The sequence below is a fragment of the Trachurus trachurus genome (assembly GCF_905171665.1).
Source record: "Trachurus trachurus genome assembly, chromosome: 1".
Taxonomy (NCBI): domain Eukaryota; kingdom Metazoa; phylum Chordata; class Actinopteri; order Carangiformes; family Carangidae; genus Trachurus; species Trachurus trachurus.
The window spans coordinates 21,211,999-21,239,298 of NC_139891.1; the positions used below are offsets into that span (position 1 = coordinate 21,211,999).

General features: G+C 40.5%; 1 protein-coding gene across 2 annotated transcripts in view; it reads left to right on the forward strand.

The window, feature by feature from the left end:
• The first annotated feature begins 17,616 nt into the window (after nucleotides 1-17,616).
• The window catches only part of LOC310990284 (E3 ubiquitin-protein ligase DTX4-like), a 31,143-nt gene continuing 21,459 nt past the window's right edge, over nucleotides 17,617-27,300 (forward strand). The window contains exons 1-2 of one of the 2 annotated variants that reach the window (XM_083977602.1): nucleotides 17,617-17,951; nucleotides 19,134-19,360. In XM_083977602.1, coding sequence (XP_083833728.1) covers nucleotides 19,150-19,360 — 211 coding nt within the window. In that variant the 5' untranslated portion in view covers nucleotides 17,617-17,951; nucleotides 19,134-19,149. Of the gene's footprint in view, nucleotides 17,952-18,357; nucleotides 18,820-19,133; nucleotides 19,361-27,300 lie in introns of those variants that run through there. The other variant, XM_083977601.1, reaches the window with a different exon arrangement.

Below are 27,300 nucleotides of genomic sequence, written 5' to 3' on the forward strand. Positions count from 1 at the left end.
CTTCAATTTTACCTTGAGAAAAAAAAACCCTCACTAACCACAAATTCCATGATCTTTTGTTTTTGATTGAAAAAAAAATCAAAAAATTATATTTACAGTTTCAAGAAAATCCCAATCAAACCCCTAATATTTCACAAAAAAGGCGTTTAAAGGCGGTTAATTTAACATACAGTAACTGTCTGGGGACTAGAACTATTGAGAGACCAGCTGGGTGGGGTCAGTGGGGTTAAAATAATATATTATCTATAACATTTGACCTCGTGAATCAATAGGATCCACTGTTACATTCATCATGAAACCAACCTAATCAGCTTGGCTGAAGTTATTCTCTCTGCCTCCCCCTCTCTCCTGATTCTCCCCAAAGAGCTGACAGTCCACTGAACTAGGTGCCATTCAGAAGATGGGATGTCTGCTGATCTCAGAGTGGTTCATGAGCGCTCAGGTTATGTTCTACCACACGTGTACGTACGCTGCCTCTGAGCAAAGTAGTGCACACCACTGCTACAGTGTGGACGGAGTACGACGTAGTCCCTCTGCCTGTTGAGGGAAAACAGACGTGTTGGGCACATTCAAAACCATTTCTCTCTCTCTTTCTTGTGCTCTCGCTCTCACTCTGTCTCTCTCTCTTGCGCTCTCTCTCTCATGCTCTCTTACTGCCTCGCTCTACTCAAAACAACCCAACCCCACAACCCCCACACATACTTACACACACACACAGGGTGTTAACATGCTCTCTGATTTATTTAATGGAATATAAATATATTATGTGCAATGTGGCCAAGGACCAAAACGGCAACTCTGCTGTCTGACAACAGACATTTACTGAGTAGGATATCTTCTTTTTCATTAAACAACAAGGTGTATGGGAAGTCCACTCTCTCTCTCTCTCTCTCTGCTTCTCTCTCTCTCTCTCCCCTCCCTTACTGTGTCTGTCTTTTTTCTTGCAACTTTGAATTGTAAATGTAGTGATGTCGCAGTGATGATGAAGTGTCCATGTTGTGGTGTGGAAAATATAGTGGGAGTCTAAATAATACTTAATGTGGGATGTAAACATTGAATTTAATAAAGCACCACCTGGTTACTGGTAGCTGATGCAAACTGGGCTGCTTTCTTACTTTCTGTAGATTGTGTATCGCTCACTTAGAGTGATTTTCAGATAGACTGCATAATAGAATCATAATTATTTTAAGTCGCAATATATTTCAAGTTGTAAAAAAACAAACAAAAGCAAAAAAAAAAAAAAGTTTTTATTTTCTCCCTGTGATTTCTCCACAATTATTTAAAAGAAAAACTTTTCAGAAACGTATTTGCAAATTAAATTCACGAGTTTGACTCAGTGGCAAAAAAATATTTCTTCTCTAATGTAATAAGCTGATAGAAAGTGGAAATAACTGATGATTTTACAACTCTGATAGTTGTAATACACAGATCCAAGATGATTTATTATAAATTCAATGGTGGATGATGTCATTCTGTGAGCACTGTTTGTTGTATTTGTGCAATTCTTAAATTTTAATGACTTGAATGAACAGCACATGGATTTGTTGCTGCTTTTTTTCTGCCTGTAGCGATGCACTTCTGTGATTTTTGACACCAACAGAAAATATTCTCTCTTGGAAATACCCGTCAGGAGAGCAGTGTGACAGGGTCTTTGAAGTAGACAGGTGACGATTGCATGGAGAAATTCATAAAGGGATTTTTAGTTTTATTGGTTTGCGTCAAAATATCTAACATACGGTATGACACATGTTGAGCTCTCCTCACTCACTTCCCTCTATCTAAATGATGGTTGCCATGAAAGCCTTTTATTTCACAAACAATAGGTTGAGATCCCTGTCACTCTTGTAAAGGCATAATCATGTTTCTGTGGCAAATGTCTGTGGTGCCTTTGCTGTGGCATAGCAGGCATCCCACTGTGGCTCATGTGCACCTCCTCAAAAATGTAAACTGTCATCTGGTTGATCTTGATGATTGAACCCAGCTTCTTTATTTGCTCCGCTACATTTCTCTGCTGCTGTCACTGATTGGTGTTATGATGGTTGTTTCGACTGGCTGCAAAACACATAGTTATATCCAGTATAATATATTGTTACTGAAGCTATACTATAGTATAGGGAATGATCAAAATTATTTTAATAACACCATTTTGCTACTGATATAAAGTGGTATACTGTAGCTGCACAACATAAACAACAAACAAGTTGTGTATTTGGCACAGTTAATGAAACCAATATGAGTGTCTTGAAAAAATTAAAATTCTGCATTTCGAGACAAATAAAGAATCCAATACTGAAACCATCCAAATACAAAATCCAGTAACTTCCCAGCTATAATATTGCCTAATGCACATTTAACCAACCCCATAAAACAGTTATTGACGTGCTTCTCGGTCTTTACATGGCCAGGGTATCTGATGGAGCTGTCAGTCAGCTGTCCATTGATCAGGCCTTATCTGGCGTCCCAGTCGGTATGCTGATAGGAGACGGGGGAAAAAGCGCTTGAGAGGATTTTTCTCGTTCTGACAAAGACTAACGTGAGATGTAATGGCCTGAGTCTGGCCTCGGGTGAAGACAAGAGAGCAGATAATTAGTGAGAGAGCTGGCGTCAGACAGAGATGACCTCACAGTGACCGGGACACAAACACACACAGGCACGCACGTACACACGCACCAAAAAAAGTGGAGTGGGAATAAAATAAGCCTGGGACTCTTGACTCGGGCCATCAAAACCTGTACAGCCCATGTCATAAACAAAGGTTAAATGAATCATGCAGACTTGTATAACAATTCATAAAATAGAAACACTGGCACACGATTATAATCATATAATTTTGTAATGTTGTAACAAAACATTACGTGCTGTTATGACAATGATTATATGGGAATTATATTGCGATAAAATGGGAAGAAATATTGTCATATATTTCATAATACAGTCCACAACTACAGCCACAATGTAGCTATAGTGTGAAAAATGATCATATTACTGGCTCAACATTTGACCTGATCTCTCTGGAATGAAATTATGTATCACATACTTTATCAGAATTTTAGATGAAACAAAAAAACACCACCACCACAAATAGAAAGTAAACTCAGACGAGCTTCTGGTTGTCTTCTTGTACTGTCAAATTTGACTTGTGTTTGTACTGGACTCACTGGGAGCTGTGGTCCTGAAGCTGCTCCATGTAATTACTATAAAGGAATATATCTCCCCTTGCTCTTTCTTGATCTCCATCCCTCACAACGTCTCTCTCTCTGATGTTTTATTTTTTTTTGGACATTAACATCACCGTCCACACACTCTTCACTTGACCTCCATAACCTCACGTCTCATAGCCAGAGATAACATCTCTTTAGCAGACACAAACTGAGATCTCAGATCAGCTGAGTCTTGTTTTTCAGCCTCTGGTAGACGCTTCACTGTGACATAACTAGTGTCATCTGCGTCATGGATGTCCATGAAACTGTAGCACGTGCATACAGACTGTAACAATTCATATCACAGTTAATGAGGCTCAAGGTAGCTTTCACCTGTTATTTTATTTTTTACCTTGAAATACATGCGCATGTTTTTAACAACCACCGAACCACTCTGAACCACTTGCAAGAAGTAACTGCTGCAGATGCGTGACATTTAGCGCAGATGTTTACAGCGCGCTGACTGGGAAAAGGTGCAAATGCAAAGATCAATCTTGAGATTTGTATCTGACAAGGAATTAACAAATAAATAAACAAACTAAATGTACACATAATGTGAGAAATATTGTGAGTCAACTCTCAACATCTCAAGCACAAGGAATGTTAAAACAAACAGATGCTGACTGGAGATAACATGCCTCAGTGGAGCCGCAAAAGGAAAATGAAACTTCAACTGAAAGGATGTGACCAAGCCTCATTTATGATGCTGTTTTTTTTGTTTTGTTTTGTTTTTTCATTTTTGCTAGCCTATTTTGACATTCTGCCTGTGGAAATTATGAATAATGAAACCTGAAGTTGTTGGGGTGTTGTCAGGGCCGTTGTATAGGGGAGAAAGGTGATGAAAATTCTAGGGGCCTAGCGCCCAGTAGGGCCCACAAAAAACCCCAGTAGTCTAATCTTTGTATGACTGAATTATTCTGCATAAGACCCTGACTAATACTCATAGTAATGCTGCATTAACATCAAAACAAAGTAGGCTAAATAAAAAATGATAATACATACGTAGTCTAAGAAAAAAAGTGGAAAAGTCAGGGGCCCACTTTAGTATTCTTTCAGGGGGCCCAGAATTCCTAGCAACGGCCCTGGGTGTTGTCAAACTCTTCCAGGCAACCTAGTTGATGACATTTGATAATAAGATGCTGAGCCCACTGTAGATATGCTTCCAAACCCTTGGTAAATATCCCTTATAAAAAAGTACTGAATTGTAAGCACTGTTCTCTTATAATGATAATACTCAATCACTCAATGAATCGACATATTTTGGGATGACACTTGTTCTAGGTGTTGGTGTGCCCATCAGTGATATTTGCTCTCTAACCTGCAGCTCTTTAGTTCCACAGCGATCTTAAACCCTTTGCTGACAAAGTGCTCTCAGTGGATTATCCACCAAGCCTTGCAGCCAAAAGGAAAAAGAAGAAGAAGAGGAAATCAAATATTGCCACCACCAGACATATGATGCAGTATGGTACCCATTATGATCACTTGCCTTGTTGCTTCATCTACGTTCTTTCCTTTAAAATGGCTGCTCTCACCTTCCTCATCTGTTCTTGCCTTGATCACCACCTTCATTTCAGCATTGTACCCTCATGCATTGGCTTCTTTCTTGTTCATGTGGTGGCTGAGCTCAGAAATACCTTTGAAGGGACCCAGCAGCAGTGTTCAAGCTCCTCAGGTTGCTGGTGAAACACGTGATAGTGACAGGATACCACACACGTACAGAGGAATGTTCAACAGTTAAATTGACCACCAATTTAAGGCAGCATCGCAAATCCTTACATCCTGTTTGGTCCAATCAATGACAGTGATAAGATTTGAATAGCTGATTGTATAGTGCCAAATATTGAGTGACAGGTCGGGCCATGTACTGTAGATAGCTGCTTGGTGCTGGTCTGAGTTTTTGTGTTTTGAAAAAGATAGTTATTCAAAATCTCCAGAAATTGCAGAGAATTAAAATGAATCTAAATGACCATGCAGTCATTGGTTGGATGGGTTGGGGGGTGGGGGGGTGGGGGGCACTTTAAAGACCTCTTGGACCTTGACACCAGAGCACACTGGGCCTCTAATGGAGAACCACAGATATAATTCAAACCCGCCAAACCTTTTAGTATTTCATATTTTGATATCAGACCAGCTGTTCCTAAACTTAACCGCAAGCTGTATGTGCCAAAATAATAAAAATAAAACATAAAAAGTTTGATGATGCACTAGTCACTACAAATGTTCTCCTGCAGGATATTTTCCCTTTTCCAAGATATTGTGCACATTATAAGCATCAATGTATTTGCAATGTGCCAAACATCTAATTTAACCTCACAACCTAATTATGCACGTAGGAAGTGTAAACCCAATCCCTGCAACATTTTCATTTAAAGCACAGTGAGACATTATATAAAGTAGTCAGTAGTATCTGGGTTTATAACCCCCCCCAACACACGCATACACACTTACACGCACACACACGTGCACGTCACAGACACCCCCACACACACTTATCTCCCTTCATGTCTCCTTTCTGTCTGTCTGGAGGCCTCTAAGTGCAGTCGACTGGCGAACATGATAGATGACTACGGCTGGAATACAATTTTTCCCTGCGATAATACCAAAACATCTGGCAGCCATTACTTCATGCAGACCCCTCCCTTTTCTCCCTTCCTCCTTCTCCTTCTCCTCCTCCTCTTTCCCCTTCCCACTTCCCGACCATTATGTGCGGTAATGTTTCCCTTCCACCAGGGGGCCCCATTTTTTTTTCTTCGTGGGTCCACTTTGCCTTTTGAAATAACAAAGATAAGGATGATGCTTCGCAGCTACTGATGCTGAAACGACGACAACAACTGTGACTCACTAACATCAGTGCATGAGGGGGTGTATTTGTGCCTACAGATGATGTGTTTCTTACTACATTAGTGACTATAAACTACTGTATAGTCAGTGTAGAGGAGGAAACTTCCTCTGGACCTGAAGAAGCCACTGATTTCTGGTTGCTACAGCAGTGCATCACGAGCCGCAGCAGTGAACACGGTGGGGAATGCTGTGAATTATGAGCACATACAACAATTAGAAATGTGTGTGATGGGGTTAGTAACTTGAAAAAGTATTACATTTAGGGGCAGAATGGGAAAAAAAGTGGTTGAGAGGGAGAAGAAAAGAGAGGTGGAGGAAAGAGGAAAGCAGAGAAGAGGGTGGACCCTTTGGCAGCCTTTGAAACAACCCACCAGGTCACTCTATTCACCCCATAACCACTATGCTGCTACAGTATGACACAATACTTTAAACACATACACACACACACACACACACACACACACACACACACACACACACACACACACACACAAAGAGAGAGAGAGGGAGAGATAGGGTTTTCCATCAAAAGACTATGACAAAATGTTTTTTCTTCTTCTAATCAGCCCTTGCCATGAGGGGGAAGTATTGGATTCATTATCAGCCAAACCAAAGACAGCAAGCCCATTGTTCTCTTTTTATAGATGTTGGGGGGAAAAAAGAGAAAAGAGAAAAAGAAAGAAGCAGGAAATAGAGAAAAAAAATGATCTGGAGAATTTATGGCTTTTTACCATATGGAGCCTTCTTTCAATTAAGCCTGTGGAGAGCAATCAACAGCACAGCATGTCTTCAGCCCATGGTTTGGGACACAACATAGGTCACGCCGCTTTTCCAGCTCAGTGCCCGCACAATGAAAACAAAGTAATAGAGTCCTTTGCTCTTTTTTCTCTGTGATTCCTTCCTTTATTGCTCTAAATTCTGTTCTTCATTGCAAGTTTAGCATAAATCTTGACGAGACCTCAAACACTGAGCTAAGCTCCCACAGGCCACTCTGACATTTCTTTGGTTAGTTCCATTCACATGCAAACAAACAGCATGTTTTTTTGTTTGTTGTTGTTTTTTTTTTATATTGCCAGGATCTATTAATGAATAAATGAAGGGTAAGTTAATCCACAGCAATTTACAGTGGACCACTTTGTTAGTTGTTTCATGTATTTATGTATTCAGAAAAAACTAACAAACATTCACTGATTCCAGGATCCAGTGCTTTCCACAGGTTTTATGTCATGGTCCTTTGAATGTCTTTACATGGCTGGTTGGACAAAACAAGTTATTTAAAGACGCCATCTTTGGCTTGTAGAAAAAATGTAGCCTACTTTGAACCCATTTGACTTTTTTGTAACATTTGAGCAATAGATATTGAAAATCACAATTTGTAACTTGCAGCCTTATTTCATAACTAATCAACAAAGGTACGAATGCTGTATCTAGTGTTTGTCTCTATTCATAAGTCTAGTTTCTGTATATATACGTAGATCATGTGAAACCACAGTAGTACGATGTATCATCAGTCCGTGCACAACCAGCAGAGAGCAAACAATACAAGCTAACCTGTCACATAAATCAGCTCAGTGGAAGTAAAGTGCGCCTGCAGTCTGAGGCAAAGACCTTTGATTGTGAGTTTGTGAGTTACAAATCTCTGTCGGGCCTGAAGACAACACTGACAAGTCGTCTGAGGTCTGATTTATTTCCTTATTCTGACATTTGTTGGCTATTTTAATTTTAATTTCCTTATTATTACTTTGGTTTAACTCTTTATCATATCAAACTAATTCAGCCCTGGGTATAATTAACAAGAGACCAGTAAAAAAAACAAAAAAAAAACAAACACGCATCTTCCGTTATAAAACTGAGAGGAAGATAATCTGTAAGGACATTATACTTATAAATAATGTAAACAGCCAACTCGAATGTGTTTAATATCTGTTTTTGTCGCTCTCAGTAAAACTGTCAATAAGGGACTGTTTTCTTTATCATAAAGTAGCAAATTGCCAGATCTCAACTGGGCACAACTGAGCCCTTTTATATGTTATCATCAGCCCACAGTTCTTCTCTTAAAGGTCTCACCAAACTCAGTTACATCAGTGTTTACTCAATGAAAATATACAAATATATGAATAGACAAAAGGAAGCTGCTGAGCGTACTTCAGACACACTCACACAGAGGCAATGGTAACATTGAAGTTGAAATGCTTTTCCTGAAATCTGTTTTTTCATTACAGTAAGACCTGGATCCTGGATGTTTTTCTTTGTATTTTAACATTTTCATCAACATTATTTCTTGTCAGCATGCCTTTTTCTACGGAAAAAGGCATGCTGACAAGAAATAATGTTGATAATTCTATATTCTATAACTGTGATGCACAAATATCTGAATATGCTCCAGCGGTTTTGACTGTTTTTTTCATTTATGAGCATTGCTAATGTCACTGGTGTCCTCTTTTAACATTATTGAGCTCCTGTTAACAGTGAAGCAGAGATTTACAACATATTTTCATTCTTTAAATTGTGACCCGTTGTCTGATCATGCAATATAGTACAGTTGTAGGACCGTATATGTGTGACATGAGCACTTTCTATGAACCTGGCTGCGACTGAGAAGAATTGAACTAAAACAACCCGATTGAAATCTTTGCAACGTAACACATTTTTCTCCAGTGTTTATGCTCTGTATCAGCTGCACAGCAGGGGCAGATAGTTGTGTGATGGCCGGTGTGTGTCTCTCCAAACAATACACACAACAGGTAACCCTGCTACTGCTCTCACTTTACTGCCGGAAAGTTCTTAATGTGGATCTCTAAATTGAAAGAGATATAGAGGCAAGACATTTAATGAATATTACAACTATTTTAGAACCACAGAATCATATTCAATTGAATCATATAAAACAGCCTTGTGTCTGTAATGCTTTCATTTTTATGTGTTTTTATTTGGATTAACCTTTAACAGATTTAGGTAGGCTATTTAGTAATTTAGTTTTGTAGTCACATCATAGATGCCGAGATACAGTGATTAACTGTGAAAAACCTTTTACAAATTTTACATTTTGTATGGTTGTGAGTATTTGAGCAAACTGTATTATGGCTCTGCCTCTATATTGTTAAAAAAAAGGAAGAAAAAAAACATTTGAAAAAATACTTAAATAAAATCTGAACAATGTTCAATCGGTCAATGATTGTACAATGAATGAAGCACTGATAAAGATTTCCAATCCTTAGTTAAGTATATTGACTCTTAACTGTCATTTCATGGTCATCTGAAAAGAGCACAATGTTGTTTAATTCAGGTAAATTGCTAAAATCACAAGCTAATCAAGTGGAAATAAAAATTCAATGAAATTAAATTCAATCTTATTCGAATAGTGCCGAGTCTTCTCGAGTGTTCTCGGGGAACTTAACAGAGTGAGGTCAAGACCTTATTTCATTACAGAGAGAAATCTAACGGTTCCCACAGAGTGACAGCAGAGAGGAAGAAGTCTCTTTAACAGGAGGACAAGTCCAACTGAACTGGGCACAGGTACAATTAAACCACGGAAAAAGTCCTAAAAGACTCTTCATGTGCTGACGTCCATCTTCAGTGGCTCCTTCTGACTTTTAACTTGATCTGGAAATCCTCCTACATTCCCTGTAACATTTGGCCATTATAGCTGAAAACTTTTACATGAAAGCATCCAACGTTACATTAGAACAGGGACTGACTTTTAAACGAGACAAATTTCACTGTCTTGATTCTACAACGGGATGTTTCAAATCTCAGCTAATTCTCTGTCGTTTTACTGTTTCATTCATCCTGATGTATTCATTCAAATGTAATTTAATTTAATTTTAGCTGAAAATATCATATTTTTCCATTTCTCCTTTTGTTCCTAATTATACTCTCTTGACTAACAAAAGTTTTACTTGCATGTGGTTTTCCTTTGCTGTTTTCTTGTTTGCTGTTTCATTGTGGTCTAATTCAGATTTTAATTTGTTGAGTTTTGGCTGTAAATCCAGTTTTTCACCTTGTTTGATAAGGTGTGAAATAAATTAGCTTATTGAATCAGGTCCAGTTGGGATGTGTTGACTAAGTGATGGTGTGTTTATGTGCTAGTAGGAATGTCTGATATCCGAGACTTCCAAGTCAGTGAACTAAATTGCATTTATGCGTCACTGTTGTTGGTAATCCAAATAAACCCAGCATCAATGTGAAGCAGAATCACTACAGATTAAATTCACACTTTAGGTTTTCTGCTCTGTGGTAAAACAAAATTGCACTGCTGATTATCTAGTTGCATCATTTAAAATTTTGAATTGTTATTTCGTCTCAGATATTTAGCAAAGATGAAAAGCATCCTCTGCACTGAACTTTTCAGGCCTCAAATCTCATAAAGTTTCAATGTCAGTTTTGGAAGATACTTCGGTGAGGCAAACATAGACCTCAAATATTGTATTGTATTGTACTATTCTTTACCATTATAACCATGATTTACACCTACAATAACACTTATGCTGTTCACAGCAGCAGGAGTATTTATGTCAACCTGAATGTATGATATCACTTGACACTTGATATTATGGATTTTTAACAAGTGACAATTTTTTACAACACACAAGGATTAAAAGACAGGATTTAATCCATTGTAACTCATATGTTGTTGTTTTTTAATTTCTAGGACTGTTAAACATTAAGATATTTATCAAGTAACTCGATACTGTTACACTGTGCCTGTAAATTTAACTAAAACCAATGCCTTGCCTTTTACCTTGTTTTTTCCCCCCATGTATTCTTCTAATTATACATTTTTCTTTTGATCTTTACAGCTTTGACTAGTCAATGTTTATATTATGTTATTCCTCTGTCTTTTTAATCTGTGCTCTTTTTGCCTCCTTTTTTTGTGGTTGTAGTAATGTAGCTTGTATACTGGCCATCAAACATGTTGCTGTACAGGTACATTATATCATATTGACATGATGCTAACCCTTACGTTTATGTGAAGGTGAGGTCAACAAATGTAATGCTTTCCTGTACAACACCACCAAACTGTATGGCCTCAATAACATCTAGATGAACTGAATAATCTTCTTTCTGACGGTGTCGACAAAAACTGGAAGTTTCTCGGGCCCTGTGAAAAACAGCATTACAGTAATGGGAGAGCACAGTTGTTCTGAAAACAATGGGCAGTGAAAGATGTTTAAAAAGAAGCGACATGCACTATTGTAAGTTATCGTCGTTAAATTTGATGTTTGTCTGGGAGTTTTCTCAGTCACCATCTTGATATCTTAGCACTAATATTAGACGCTTAGGTTTCAACTCTTGGACTTTATATAAATACAATGACTTATGTTAATTTCCTGGAGTTTTACTCGACCTAGGCTATAATACGACGTGCCTGACCCTAACCTTTGCTAAACCCAACTTCAACTCAACCTTAAAGCACACTGTGACTACGTGGACAGATTTAAGACCCCACAGCCTGAGGAACACTGGCACACAAATGCAAAGACACATTTTTTTTTAACATAAAGAATAGATAACTGAAGAAAAAATACAATGTAAAGCAAAAAAAAAAGAAAGAGTAAACAATTTTTAATCTAAGAATAAAGAAGCATCAAAATAATCTAATCTTTTGAAAATAATACCATGAATCCTATCTACTTCTCTTTCTCTCTTCTCTCCTCCTGCGTCTCTTGTTTATTCTCTGATTTATTGCGGTGCGAGCGGGTCAGTCACACAGCCATTTTATTGGTCATTAGTTGCAATGTTGGCAGGTCTCACACCTCTTAATCCTGGGTGGCCTTCTCCTTACCTTAGCCCCAATCAAAATCAAACCCAGGAGTTTGACCGAGCAGAAAACACATCTTAACTGTTCTAGTTCAACCATATCAAACTTGTTTTTTAGAAAGATAAAAACTTTTAATCTCTGTTCTTAGTGTGCAGACAAAAATAGCTGTTTTTAGTGCTGTGTTAATTTACAATATTTTTCCTAAATAAAGAAAGCATTATTTTTTCCCACACTATTAATAACGGACGTCTTCAAATTACAGTAATACAATTGTAACCCCACTTGTGTGCGTAGAATTCGCAGCAGCTGCCATAATCTGTTTCTGTACATTAAATTGCAATGTGTCCTCCCTCAATTTAAGGACTAAATCAAGTTCCTAAGCACAATGGAAAATGCCTTTCACTTCCTTTAGTTTGATGTTTTTTCTCTCTCTCTTTTTAATCTTATGAAACCATCTTAATTGCATAAAAGTCAAACAAAATTAAAATTAGAATTGACATTACAAACAGTAGTTTTACCCATGGAAAGTTCTACTCATAGCACAATGAGACTCTTGGGTTTCAGGCTATTAACTCAGAAAATTATTTTTCAACTTTGTAATGGTCTATAACTAATTTTAATGCACAAATTGAGAGAATAAAAACAAGGACTTTTTCCAGAGCCTGATGGTGGCAAAACAGCACAAACTTCAGCCACCTAAAGCATTAATCCTGGATTTGAGAACAGAGGGTTTCTGTCTAGTTGCTGTTGGTACAGATTATGTAAAGTTAAATGAATATTACTCTATATAGCTGCAATCAACATGCCACAAGCAAATGATGCTGAACTTTGTGTCACTGAGCACCCATCCTGTTGATTCACTTATTGTCCTGCTTCTTCATATAACACTGTTAGGTCTGTGACACCCATTTAACACAGTTTACCTGGAAATGAGATTGTTGTAAAGAGATACAAATTATCCAGCAACAGCAATAACTAACATCCTCCAGAACACACACACAAACACACACACACACACACACTCCGAGCTTGCTGTAAATCCTGAGACCACCCGGGTCTGAGCAGACCACCAGGCCAACCAGTCTACTGCTGCATGTTTTTGATCACCAGGTCTGGGAACAGGCATAAAAACCTGGTAAAAGGTGAACTCACACACACACGCACACACACATACACATGCATGGTCATAACACTGTCACACGCAGCTACACACAGGCACACACATGGACAATAATGTAGCCCTGGGTTTTATGTCTGGCTGTGAGTGCATTTGTATGTGTGTGTGTGTGTGTGTGTGTGTGTGTGCATGTGTGTGTGTCCAACACCATTAAGGCTGTGTGTGACATGATGAGAACTAATGGGCTGACTGATAGAGGCACACACAGTGGGAGAGTGAGTGTGTGGATGGGGATTAACATGGGGGACACCCGAAACACATCCCAGGCTAATTAGAGTTCACTTGGTACAGGATGCGAGCCAATGTTGAGATTTTTGTGTTCAAGCTGCTACTGAAAATGTCATTCATGTGGCTTAGCTATATCTGGACTAGTGCAATTAGAGCAAAAAGCAGTGTCTCTGAACATGAAAAGATTGAAATAGGGAATGAGCAAGAAAAAAAGAGAAAGGAAAAAGTAGGTAGTGAGGGCAGTAAAAGTAGGGCAGAGGAAAAGAAAGGAAATGAAAGAATTCAAATAACCAGGAAAAATAACAGATCAAAAGAAGTAGGCAAAGGAAGGAAGTACACAATCATTTCAAGTGACAAGTAAAAGAAGGTAGGAAAATAATAAATCAAGGAAGGGGGGATGAAAGTACAAAGAAAAAGAAAATAAATATAGGAAAGTGATAAACGTCATCAATACATAAAAGGCATGGGTTTGACTAATTTCTGCAGTTGTAAAGACTTATCTTTTTTTTAATTAATATTATTAGTTGTAGTAGTAGTAGTAGTAGTATCATTATTACTGTTGATAAGCATTAGTATTAGAGGATGAATTCCAAGTAAATGGAATAAGAGGATAAAGAAGGGAAGCAATGAAGGAAAGGCAGATAAGGAAATCTTTGAGCAACATATCCTGTTAGATAGTCTCATATAAAAAGCATAGCTGCTCTAGGCTAGAAATATGGGCAACTGCACTATTCAGCCTTAAAAGAAATAACCCACTGTAATAAATCTGCCTATCCCTAGTAGGGATGCTGAAGGATGTGGGGCCCAAGCGACTCAGCTGGCCTGTTGCTCTCTGTATTAAGGCTGCTCTCGCAGGCTGATTCAGTAGCTTCATACAACTTCATGCATTACATCTGTTCAACCCAACCAGGACCTCACCACCTCCCTGATGGATTTTGCCACATGGCTCCAGGGACAAGTCCGACATCTGACCCCCCCAACTCCAGACAAACCTGAAGACCAGTGACAAGGTCGGCCCCTCGAAAGCTACATGGAAGTAGCACCAACTCCCAGCTCCCCCCTTTTGGAAAACTAGGGATCAGCCCCAGAGCATACCAATACTGGAGTTCATGTGGTCATTCAGTCATCAAATGCTAAGAGATAAAATAATCTGACCACAGGATGTAACGTAGAAAAAAGATATGAAGATAAAGGTCAAGCTATGCCATTTTAGATGATGGCTCTCAGCAAACCACGATCTGCCGCCAAACCCACAGAAAACATTTTTCATGCAAAATGAGCTATCACTTGAAGAGTTATTTGGTAGATAATTTCCAAAATTATTCAGTAGATAAGCTCCAAAAGCTCTTCTGTCACTTAAAATATCTTCCCTCAAGGACCAACCTTTCTCCAGGAACATTAAAGACGCTACTCAAGTTCTTGTCACCTCAGCTGAGAATGACTTCTGCTGCATTCCCCATCACCAGCACATCAGCACAACGTTGCTGGTCTTGAATAGTCCATTCACCCTGCAACCCAGTTTCCTACAACACAAAGTCACAACAATTAGAGAAATAAATCAGCGATCTATCAAATAAGACCTCTACCAGAATACACAGAGTAAAGACTTCTGTGGCATGGAGAAGGAGAAAATATAGATGAGTAGTACTACAGTAAGTACGTTTTTGACAACATAGTAAAGATGTCACACCGTTTCCTTCTGTGTCCATTACAGGGCAAAGACCTCCTGTATTCAAATGCCTCACAACTCACTGTAGTGAACAAGCAGGGGCACTGACAGCTTGCTAATGGCCCTGCAACATTTCACAGCATGCCAGGTCAGTCCTTTGAACTCCTAACAGACCGTGGTGGGACAAACTTTGAAGGAGTGTGAAGCCTTGACTGTTTTGAATCCAGCGCTAGAAAATCAATGTGGAAGAAGGAAGATCTAGTTAAAATGTAATGCTCCCTATATTTTGCAGGAATGTTGGAAATGGAGAGGAGATCCATTAAAACAGTGACACTGGGAGCACAGAGGCAATGCTCAATTCAAACACAAACTTTAGATATGTGTCACCAGACACAGCAGATCTTGACCCTGTGACCCCAAATCTGCGTTTTATGGGGCAATGGGATGTTTCCCATCCCCGGACTTCAAACCTGCCAGGGACACAGTCTGCTGCTGTAACTGCTTCCCCAACCAGTCAGAGTGTTGTGGAGAGGTTGGTTAGTGTTGTCTAAGATGTCCTGAATGTTAAATTGAATGTGTCTCTCAACAACCATCCAAGCTTTTTAACCAGTTTGTGCAGTCTCCTTGTGTTTAGATCGTGCAGCCGGTCCAGCAGACTGCAGCATAAAACATACACTGCTAACAAGTGATTGATGGTCAGCAGTTCACTGTTAACATCATTCTGCCCCTTCTGGTAGATGGCGATCATGTTTAGGGACCAATCCAATTTACTGTCCAGGTGCACCTTCATAGTATTTTTAAGTTTGTACCGCCTCAGTAGACTATACTTCCCTTGTAGCTGTGTCGAATGACTGAGGGGTGGGCATAGACCTCCAAAAGTCAGTGCTAAGCTCCTTGGCCTTGGAGGTGTTTAGAAGCAGACTGTTCATGTGGCCTATGTGCACTTGTTGTGTTTGGAGTTGACGACTGAAGAGCTGTGTGCAATAGTGCAGAGAATCTAGTACGGAAAGCTAGACCTGGCTCCTCTGAGATGTGACATTGGTCTACCTAAGGGGGTAACTTCTACCTAGTATCAAGTCAGTGTTTTTGTTGTTGTTTGTTTTGTTTTTATTTTTAAATGATGGCTACAGCAGCCTGGCTTCCCATGCTTGTTGGGCCAGACATTTACATTAACAGATCAGAATGGGTTTGCAATATACAGTGCTGAGTTTTGAGGGTGTGGTATATTGTTAAAATGAATAATAACACTTTGTTTTAAAATGACATAGCTATTATATCCTCTACATGGAAATGATGGCTCGTGTGACAAATGTATGTTTATGTGTAGATAATATATTAATAATCAAATCAAAGGAGCTTTAAGGGCAGGAACGAAGACATCTCTCTTGAGCGACTGGAAAATAATCATTTGGCAAGTAACCTGTTCGCACCCAAAAATCACTTTTTCTTTTTTTGTGTCACCTTGACACAGAGGGGAATTAAAATGCAGTCCTGCAGCGCCACCATGTGGCTTCCCACCAGCATCCCAGCATCCCCTGAATAAATTCAGTGCCGAGACGTAAGCTGTGGCTCACTAATCAAAAGGGTGATCAGTGGTTCGATCCCTGGCTCTTCAACGTCAATGTGTCCATGTAATGGGCAAGATACTGTAGGTAGGCTACTCTAAATTGCCACTGGAGTGAGTTGCACCACCACACTGTAACTTGTCCTATATCCTTATACGTTTAATTTCATTGGATGGCTGCGGTTAGTGAAGTTAACAACATATCATTAAATCGAAACAGGATTTCAATTACTTTAATCAAAATATGACTGAGAAATTGTAGATTCAAATGTGAACGATTACACAAAAAGAAAAAATTGTATAGGCCCCAGCGAGATTTGAACTCGCGACCCCTGGTTTACAAGACCAGTGCTCTAACCCCTGAGCTATGGAGCCATGGATGCGCAATAAGATGTGCCCGTGCCGCTAAATACACCCTTCGCTTTGCTAACGAAATGACGTTTTCTTTCGTAGGCTACTTACCACATTTTAAAACGGTCAAAAAAAAAAGAGTCTGATTCTGCCGCGTGGTAGACGCTTTAAGACCAGCCACCGACCAACACCGACGTAGAGACGCATTTTAAACCCGGTTAGAGACGGTAACAGACTCTATAGAAACCTCTCCTAACAAGCAGACACAATACTCTAACCATGGATGACTCTAACTAGCCTAAGTTATGCCCCCCATACAGCCCTGCTTCCCTAAAAAACAACAACTTGATATGCACTGAACCTCCATGATGTCTCGATTAAACCAGTCCAATTGAATTGAGGTGAGTCCCCATCATTATCCACCAGGTGGCAGGATGCAACCACAGTGTCTACAGAACCGGTGCAGTCCCAACACAAACTCTGACTGTGAGTTGATTTAGAAGATCTATACCCTCGGTACAACCTAAGTAGGCTAATGGCATTAATTGCATTTCATTTTGGTTTAAAAGGTGTAATTGTTTTATTGCAGTTAAATTAAAAAGACACAATCTAATAAAAATAAATAAATAGAAATAGGCCAAATCAAGATGGTGTTGCCCTGTGCTTGATAAACAAGGGGGGTGTTTTGGGGGCGACTCTTTGTTTTGGTTGTTGGCCCTCGGTCACTGTGTGGGGGTTTTCTGGGCGTGGTGAGGGGAGAGAGACGGGGGGAGCCGCTGTCCTCCCTCCCAGTCCCCCGCAGTCGGTCACTAACCAAGTTGTCCCACTACCTACATGGTCGAGATGGATCATGCAAAAGGAGGATAACGTTATTATCAACGTGGTGGAGTTTATTCCAACTCATCATGGATGAGCCATCTTCTTACCCTTAAGAGGAAACCTCACCTCTGTTTGGATTTTACTTTTTTTTAAATTCATTTATTTTAAACAGAGTGAAGGGATTTCGCCATGTGCGACCACCGGGAGTGAAGGCAGAGGAGACAAGATGGTGAAGCCGAAAGGATAGCTAGATTTAATCCATACAGAGGTCTGTGACTGTCCAGGATTTTGCCACAAGAGTCTTGGACCAGGAAACTGGACCCAGAAGTTCACAATAACAGGTGCGTGGTCAGATCCTGTCCCTTTGTGCAGTGCTTGAATAGTAGATCTCTTATCTGTGCAAACTACTCCAGACTGCTGCACCTAGGCAAACCAATAACAACAATAGTAAAAACTTCCTAAGTGTCAACAAATGTTATTAACAACAAGAAGAAGACCTAAAAGCTTTATTCTGGGTGTAAACGTGCACTGGGTAGCTTATTTGTCATGTAAATAAACATCTGCGTGTTCAATTTTCCCGGGATCAGACCAGTTGAACCTGTTCTGGTCTTTCCAGGGTTGGTCGTCAGCTCTTACCACCGAGGTTGCGCTGTTGGAACAACTCACTATACTTTCTCAACATTTCGGTACACTAGGCCCCAAACTGTGGAGAGAGGGGTAGGGGGGGATAAATAGCACACACTACTAGCTGTTAACTACACCCTGTTGTGGTGGACCGATTCTGTTGTGATTTTTTTTTTGCTGGCGGACAGACGCGAGCAGCTCCCTCCCGCTCCCACAAAGACTAAAAAGCACCGCCGAGCTCGTGTTTGAAGGTATTTTCTCCTCCACACCGGAGAGATTTCCTCCTCCACAGTCCCAGAAACACGAGAGGCCGTCAGCGGCTGGAGACACACAACGAGTCGCCGGAGATTGAAGCTTTATCCGTGGGTCGTTTTTTTTTTTTTTTTTTTTTTTTCTAAGGTCGCTTGATTTTTGATTTTCTCTGTGGAGGTAGCGGGTGTTTCGGCTTCGTTTTTTAATGCAGTGAACAAAAGACTATCGAGCGAAGACCCGTGATTTCCTTCTCCCCTAAACCATGCGAGGAGTTCGGATCTTCGGTGAAGAATGTGTCGCTGTCTCCCGGCGTTAGCTCAGCCGCGGCTCCATGTAAGACAACCTGGTTTTGTTATAGCTTCTGTGTAATGTCGCCTTAAAAAAAAAAATCTAGTGTCTATTTATCACGACGATAAAAGCTCACGCTCAGAGAGCACTGGATTAAAGTGGAGATTGACATACTAATGTGTGTAAATGGCACCTTGTTTGCTCTCTGCTCGGCCTCTGCCTCCAGCAGACAGCAGGCTGGATTTTTTTTTTTTTGGAGGGGGGGGCAAATCCCTCATCTTTCTGCAGCTTAGCTCTACTTCTAGCAAACAACAGTGAGTGCTTTTGCTGCTATTTTTCATCTTTAATTTCCTCTCCAGGGCCAGCAGTAACAACATGCTCCTGGCCTCTGCCGTGGTGGTGTGGGAATGGCTGAACGAACACGGCCGGTGGCGGCCCTACAGCCCCACCGTCTCCCACCAGATAGAGGCTGCCATCCGGAGCAGCGACCCCCGCGGAGGGAGCGTGGTCCTCGGCCAGGTGGACAGCCGGCTCTCGCCGTACATCATAGACCTCCAGTCCATGCACCAGTTCAGACAGGACACAGGTGAGACAAGGAGAGGAGAAGGGAGAGAGGATGTGCTGTGGAAAGATGCCGTGGTTGGACTTATTATCCAGGATGATTGGGGGGTGTGGGGGGCTTTTAAGTTCCCTTGAACTACAGGAGAGTGCCTCAGCTGGTTATGAATTGTGCTATAACACCATCAGGTGTTGTCCACCATTGGACAATTTGTGTATTTTGTGTTTACATGTTATGTTGCCCGTGGCTTTACAACAACCTTCATGTCTCCCATAAGAAATAAGACTTTTATTATGTTTCAGTTGGCCTGACCACTTGCCAGTAGTTGCAGGTCCTACATTTAGTATTTTCAGTGGGACAAATGTAGACTGCAATGCACCATGTTTTGATTAGTCCACCAATCTACATGATGGTCATTAGGAGGGCTGTTTCTGAAGACAGCTGTGGTGAGTTTTGGCAAAAACAGTGGTCGGGAAGAATGAGACAGTAAAACCCAGTTTCAGTGTCAATGCTGATCCAGTGACCCGTGTGAATGCAACTCAAAGAAGAGTCACGGATGATAAAAGCGATTGAAACATTAGTCAGTGAAGAGCCACCAGTATACAGTAGGCACTGTTAACGATCAAATCCATAACTGTCATCATGAACTCTAATTGAGCCACAATGACATGCAGAACTGATAAATTGCACATATTAGGCACAATGGCAGTCCTCCACTGGTGTAAACAAAGCTGTATCATCACCATAAAACATTCATAGCTTAGTTGTTTCTCGTCTGTGCGTCAGTGATCCAGTTCGTTTTTAACTTTTAGTGATAGGACAACTTTTTATGCTCAGTTCAAATCCATGCATACAGGCTTTAAGTAACATTTAAGTGTAAATTCCCCATGATAGACAGAGATAAACACAGAATAATGGGATAGCTTTCAATTGGAAAGAAAATGATGCTTTGGCAGGGTCAATATGCTCACAAATCTTTCTTATGAAACATATTTCATGTGTTGTGTATAATAGGTCAGAAACCTCTGCCTGGAAATCACATCAATGCTACCTTATGGGAATTCAGTCACACAGGGAGAGAGGGAGTATCAGTTTGTTTTGTGGTTTAGGTCCAACGACATGATGATCTGGGGCAGCTGTAAATGACGACTGCACCACCGCGTTAGCAGCATTCTTTAGCCCTTATCCCACAAGCTACACACACACACACACACACACACACTTGCACACACAGGCGCTTAGCAGCTGCACACTCTTCACATGAGAAGTGAAACAGAGTGCCCTTGATTCTGTGGAAAAAAAATATTCAAGGCCTAATGAGCAGAGAGTTCACGTTAGCTGTCCTCTGCCTCTCTCTCTGCCTGGGGTCTCTCACCCTTTCTGTGCATTTCTTTCTCACTGTTGTTAAGTTTCCCCTGTCTGTTATGCAAGTGTTTCATTTGATCAAAAAGCAAAAGTCCCAGTGGTCTTATGGTTTTATAGTGTATTGTAAAGGAGGAGGGGGGAGTTTGATAGTCTGTGTTTCACCCCTCTCCCTCTCGCGCTCTTGTCTTTTGCCCCTCCACCATTGTTGGATTTTGTGGAACAGATGTGAGTTACTCCATTGTGGCCATGAGACACACACACACACACACACACACACACATACACGAGGTGAATGTCTGAGGGTTTTGGGGAGCAGACCTCTGAGACAGAGGGGGGGCGCTGTTAGGTTTGGGGGCAACAGTTGTTACAAGTTCACTAAAGTGGAAGAAGAAGGGATGACGGCCAAAAAACAGGGAGCAGTCAGAGATGAAGTTGGATACTGAGAACCCTTTCCACATGACATCCAGTTTGAGATCAGCAAAACACCAGGATTTACTCCGATGCTCATTGTATAGTTTCTACTAGAGCCCTTTAAGTTCTCAAGAAACAACATAAAAACCTCCACATGAAACGGTTCTACTTCTTTTTTTTGTCATTTAAACTTTAATTGGCAGCCAGAGAGTCACAGATGTTACAGGCCTGATACGACAAGATCAAGTTAGTTATATAGTTACAGACAAAGACTGTTTAGTAAGGTAGACCCAAAAAATGAATTTGTGTGGTTGGACGACGTCGACAAGCTAAAGCGTCTTTTTCAGTTCTATATATTTGCATTTCTTTGAATCGTATCTCGAAAAGGCCTGGGCAATGAGAAGAAGAGCTGAATGTTGTTAGTAGTCTAAGTTGTTTATGTATGGGTTGCATGTACATTTGTGTGGTGGGTAGTGCCAACAGGAAGGATGGTCTAGTTTTTAATTTTTTTTTTAGTAAATGTGTCTTGTAATCCCATATGGGATGGGCCACAATGGTGGCATGACACAAAAATAAAATATTCATTCATTCATACAAATACAATCTTCCATTTTCATAACAAAGAAAGACAACTTGACAAGGTTCCTATTTTATCAAGCATTGTCAAGGCTACTACTGGCCCTTTGTGTGTCATGTATCTGTGTGGCATAGAAGAAACAGGATACGACAAAGCTGTATATCATGAGACCGAGACTTACAAGACTGTGTTTGGTGTGAAGCTAATCATTTGGCTGGGCAGCAGCAGGGTACTCGGTGACATTTCCTCCTCCGGTTCAATCTGGTCACCAACTGAAAATGTGTTTGAATTTGTGCCAAATATACAGATACAGCTCTCATTTTGGCTGTACAATGCCAGAGGGATTCATAGTGATGGTTGAGGTATCCCCAGAATGTGCTTGTGCAACAATTGGTCAGAGCCTTTTTTTTTTCCCAGCCCCCTGGAAATGAACTGTCAGGCTGGTGCAGTGTGAGACCCCAGTAATTGTAGCACATCCTTCAATCCCGCTTTCGACACACACCAGAAGTTCTGTCCTTGGCCTCCACATGTTTGTGTCATGTGAGAGCAACCAACTGGATTTTAATGTGGATGAAAACGGAGATGAGAATCTGACCAGTAGACTATCTTCTTTATTATATTTTACAGCATAGAGATTCACTTTTACTCTACAACTGCTCAGCGGGGAAATTATTACTAAAACCTATGTATCTTTATAAAAAATTGTTAAAAAAATTTTCACTGACTGTTGACGTGCTGATAAGATGGAAGTATTTTTTGTTTGTACTTTGAAGCCAAAATTGAGGGACCTTTTTCAGAGGGCGAGGGCATCTTTTCGCCGTGCTCCCGCAGCGTGTACCTCCCCTCGTTTCAGCTGCTCCTGCTGAAGGAGACACATTCCCAGACCCCCACAACACCCTGGGGTGTTAGGGTCACGGTAAAAGGGGGGGTAGGGTTTAGATGAGGGACTCCCCAGAGACGAAGGAGAGGGGGTTTGATTGTGAAGACAAAAAAAAGGCGAACCAAACACTAACCCTGGCTACGTTACCATGCGCAACAACCCAGGTTGGTGAGACAAAGCAGGTTATGACAGAAGGCTTAGAAGTTTACATGCACTGTCTTGGGTGGTGTAAAATCCAAACTTACATGATAGTGTTTTAAATGCTTCCTTCAGGTTCAGGGCGACACTTCCTCAAGGTTTTTGGCTGCTACTGCAGTGAATGGGCAGCCTCTACTTAAAGAGCACATATGCTTTCCAAACCTGAATCCTAGCAGCTGGTGCTAATACTCATTTTCACTTTCAACTTGAATTGTTTTGGCAACAAAAGAAGCACAACTGCTAATTGGGTTTGCATTTTGCATTTGCTACTAACCAATCATATTGTAATCGTATCCATCCTCTACACATTCTTTTGCACTGGATGTGTCCAAATTTACTATGGGTTTACCAGTTAGTAGCTGCTTTGACATTACACATTGTCAGCATCCGTTATGTAAAGTTTAAGTACCCAACTCTTATTTAGTCTTGTGCAGAGCTGTGAAAATGTATTTGCCCCCTTAATGATTTCTTATGTTTTTGCATATTTGTCATACTTAAATGTCTCAGATCATTGAAAAAAAGTTAATATTAGACAAAGATAACCCAAGTAAATTAAGTTTATTAAGGGAAAAGAACTATCCAAACCTGCCTGGCCCTATGTGAAAAAGTAATTTTTCCTCCCTTGTTCAACCATGCACTAACTTTGATAAACCAAATTTTGGGGGAAACTGAGTTCACATTCACGATCCACACCCAGCCCTGATCACTGCCAGACCTGTTGAGTCTGACAAAGTGAAGTAGGCTAAAAGATCCCAGAATGCAACACATCATTCTGCGATGGAAAAAGATATTCAAGAACAGATGAAAAACAAGATCATTGACATCATCTGTCTGGAAAGCGTTACAAAGCCATTTTAGGAGCAGGCTTTCTGAGATCTTTTAGCCTGCTAAACTTTGTCAGACTGGTTCTATTAAAATGATTTCTGAGGTCTGGCAGTGAGGGCGTGGATAGTGAAAATGAATCATAATTTAAAAACTGCATTTTGGGTTATCTTTGTCTAATATTGATGATCTTAAACATTTAAGTGTGACAAATGTGCAAAAAATACAAATACTATTCTATATGCAAATACTTTTTCCAGCATTGTATATATGCACTGTTATCCATTTGAAAATCGTTTTTGTTTAATTGGTGAAATGTAGCTGCACTGGGTCCACTCCTTTTTGAAAGCTGTATCTTGTTCACATGATGTTGAAGTAATCGGCTTACAGGGGAGGAGGAGGAGACATCAGCCTGGTTACTGAGGTGCATGGAAATGTGATGAGTGCAGGAATGCTTCCTGACATATAAGTCACCACAGAATTTGGCAAAAATATTTCTCCCTCACTGTTGTTTTGGGTCGTCCACCCGTCCATCACATTCTTGTGAAATTTGAAAGGAATATTTTCAATTTCACCGATTAGATGTTGGTGGTCGGAGGTCAAGACGTGACATTCTTGTGAATGTTATAACAGGAACCCTCACTAGATCTGGTCCATACATGTGTAATAAACTGGGTTGACACAAAACACATTTTCACTAACTGAAGAATTATGAATTATGACAAAATCTAATACTGATAGTACACATATGTCACTTGACTTACTTGACTTAAGCCCATTGCTCCTCTTGGGTGCATAGGCCGTCAACGAATGTCCTCCACACATACAGTAGGCTATATGTCAACTGTGACATAATGCTCTGCAAAAACACATCTGGCCATAGTTAAGTTTAGTTTATTTGTCATATACAAATATACATACCCTGTCACCCAGGAAGGGGAGATTGTGATCATATTTTCTCTTACTTGTGACCATATTTCCTGTAACTTGACTGATCTGGATCTAAAAGAATAGGGAGTTACTGCATAATGTTGTATACATTATGCAGTAACTCCCTATTCTTTTACTCATCCTTTAGTTGCTGAAGCACTAAATTATGGTGAAGCTGTTCACCAAGTTTCAGTGTTTGAATCTGAGCTGGGCAGGTAACAGGTGTTTCTACAGCGTCCGTGCTGCAGTCCTTTAGACAGCAGGAAGAGGGATGAAAATTGGAGGGTTAATTTGTGTGTTGTGTTTACATCATTGCCAATTGGCGCCACAGCCAGTAAACACCCTTGCCTTCTGCAGAGCTCCCATATAATCAATTGACCCTTCGCGTAAGCCCCGCCCCCTTGGTTACTGTTGCTACGGCGGGCAAGCTTTCACTCCCAGCCATGCTCCTGGCAGTATTTGGTATCGATTTCAAAGGAAATATCAGCAAATTTCTGGATAAACTGTTCTGAGATAATAGAGAGAAGAAGTCACAAAGATCATTCAGAGTTTTCAGTGACGTGTGACTCGCGCAGGAGGATAAAACATCTGTTCAATGACACGACTGGACAATGTACAGAGCAGCAGTAAGGACCGGTAATTTTACCGCCTATCAACCCACGAAGACTTACGTCATCTCACTGGTCATGAAACGTTGTCAAACTGCAAGTTGTTGGGCGATTGTGAACCACATACAGCTTTCGCTGCTGTTTTGTTTTCTCCCACCGCTGTATCAGTCAGTGAAAGCAGTCCCTGCCTGGAGGATCCCTCGCCTAAAAGCCCAGGTAAAAGCCCTAAAAGTACAGCTGTCATTTCGGAGGTGAACATATGGTTATCCCCATATTTACACTTGCTCAAGTCGAAAAAAAAGTCAGCTCGTATCTGAACATCTCTATATTGCTGCTGCCGCCGCCGCCATAGTAGCAGCAGCAACAACAACATCCTTCTCTACAAACAAATGTTTTTCGTCCTAGTCTCAAAATGTGTCCACAAAAGCAAACGTAATGACTCACTGCGGAAAGCTTGCCAGGCCTATAGTTACGGTTGCTAACGTAGGATTGGACAATAGCCGTTTGTGGGAGGAGTTGGCGAAGGGTCAATTCTTTTACGTTGTAGTATTGCTACCATTTTTAAATATGCGAAACACTGACATCTGGAGAAGTTGTTTACTAAGTTATAACCTGTTACAGTTTTTGTCAGATTCATCATGTTTGTTGACATCATACTGATTCCCAATAGAAAGAAAAATGAAATTTTACAAATATCCACATCAAAAGAAAGAGTTGTTATTTTTCTAGCTTCAAGCCTGTAGGACTAGTGACGCATATGTGAGAAAATTGAAGTATAATAAAGATTTGACTGTTTGCAGTAATTGCACAATAAAAGCAGAGCATCTCAGTGTTAGCACACTGGGTCTTGTGTGTTTTGCCTGATTTTTAGGCGGACACGTCATAAATCAAAAAGTGGGAAGGGAACCCAGAGACGGCGGGATGAAAGAGACGGAGGAGTCAAAGCTCTGAGTTGTTGTTGTGAAACTCTGCGTGTCGGGTTACTGTTACTTTGAGGCCTCTGGGGTGACATCACTCAATGTCCACAATACGCACAGCACAAGTACTGTATGTGAAGAAATACATTAATATTTATTTCACTGGAGCATCATCATGGGTCCCACTGCAGTCATGACGAACATGGATTCCCTCTGAGATTCATAGCCAGGATTTCTTGATTGTAAACATGTCAAAACTAAAACGAGACACGTATCTATGACCTTACCATTAGCTGTAACCTCATACTAAAACCACACCTGTCACAGCTTTTCTGACCATGACCCAGACCCCTAACTCTAAGGAACTGATCAGAAGACACACACACACACACACACCTATATATTCCTGTGGCTGATGACTCACGTGATCGGGCTTAGATGGCCTCACAGGGAGGCAAAGTATTTAAGTTTAAAGCAGAAGTAAGCGGAATATTTGTGTTAATATAAGTCTTAAATAGTTATATCTTCCGACAGCAATCACTTATATAGAGTGTTTGGTCCGAAACACGGGTCTGTCAGTCACTCTGCTCTGCTGTAAGCCGAGGAGAAAACTTTCCTTGTATCCTACAACCTTTATCCAATGAGGAGAGAGAACGGCATAAAGGGGCGGTCCTTCTCTGTGTGTGCAGCCAAGGGATGTGCGTGAATGTGGTGACGTAGGGACGAGGGCGGGGACTGCTAACTCCATCGGCTGACAAGAAGTTAGCCAAAACGACCGGATCGCTTACTTCTGCTTTAATTTTCTCTTTTTACTAACCCAGTGCACTGTAGTAACACTAGTAGTGTGACTTCAGAGAGCACTTTCTAAAGTTAAACAATTTCAGACTTAAAAGTTAAGAGAACTCCTAATCTGTGTTACTGCAGATGGTTTGTAGGCGTTCTACATGTTCTTAATTTTGGCCATTGATTTAGTTTTCTTTTTATTGTAGCCTAATGCTGATGTCTGTGTCTTGAAGTTGACTTGCATCAACTGCCTTTATCCCACCTATGCGTCATGTCATTTTGTCACTTCTTATACTGTATGTTGCTAAGTAACTATGCTGGTGATGTTCCCATTGGGGCTGTAACTTTTTATTTGACACTCAAATTTTCAAAGATTATTGAAACCCCTGCTCCGTAATTGGTTAATTTCTTAGAAATAAGTGGGATTATTCCTAAAGGACAATGTACTGACAGCCACTGTCATTTAACAGTCTCTG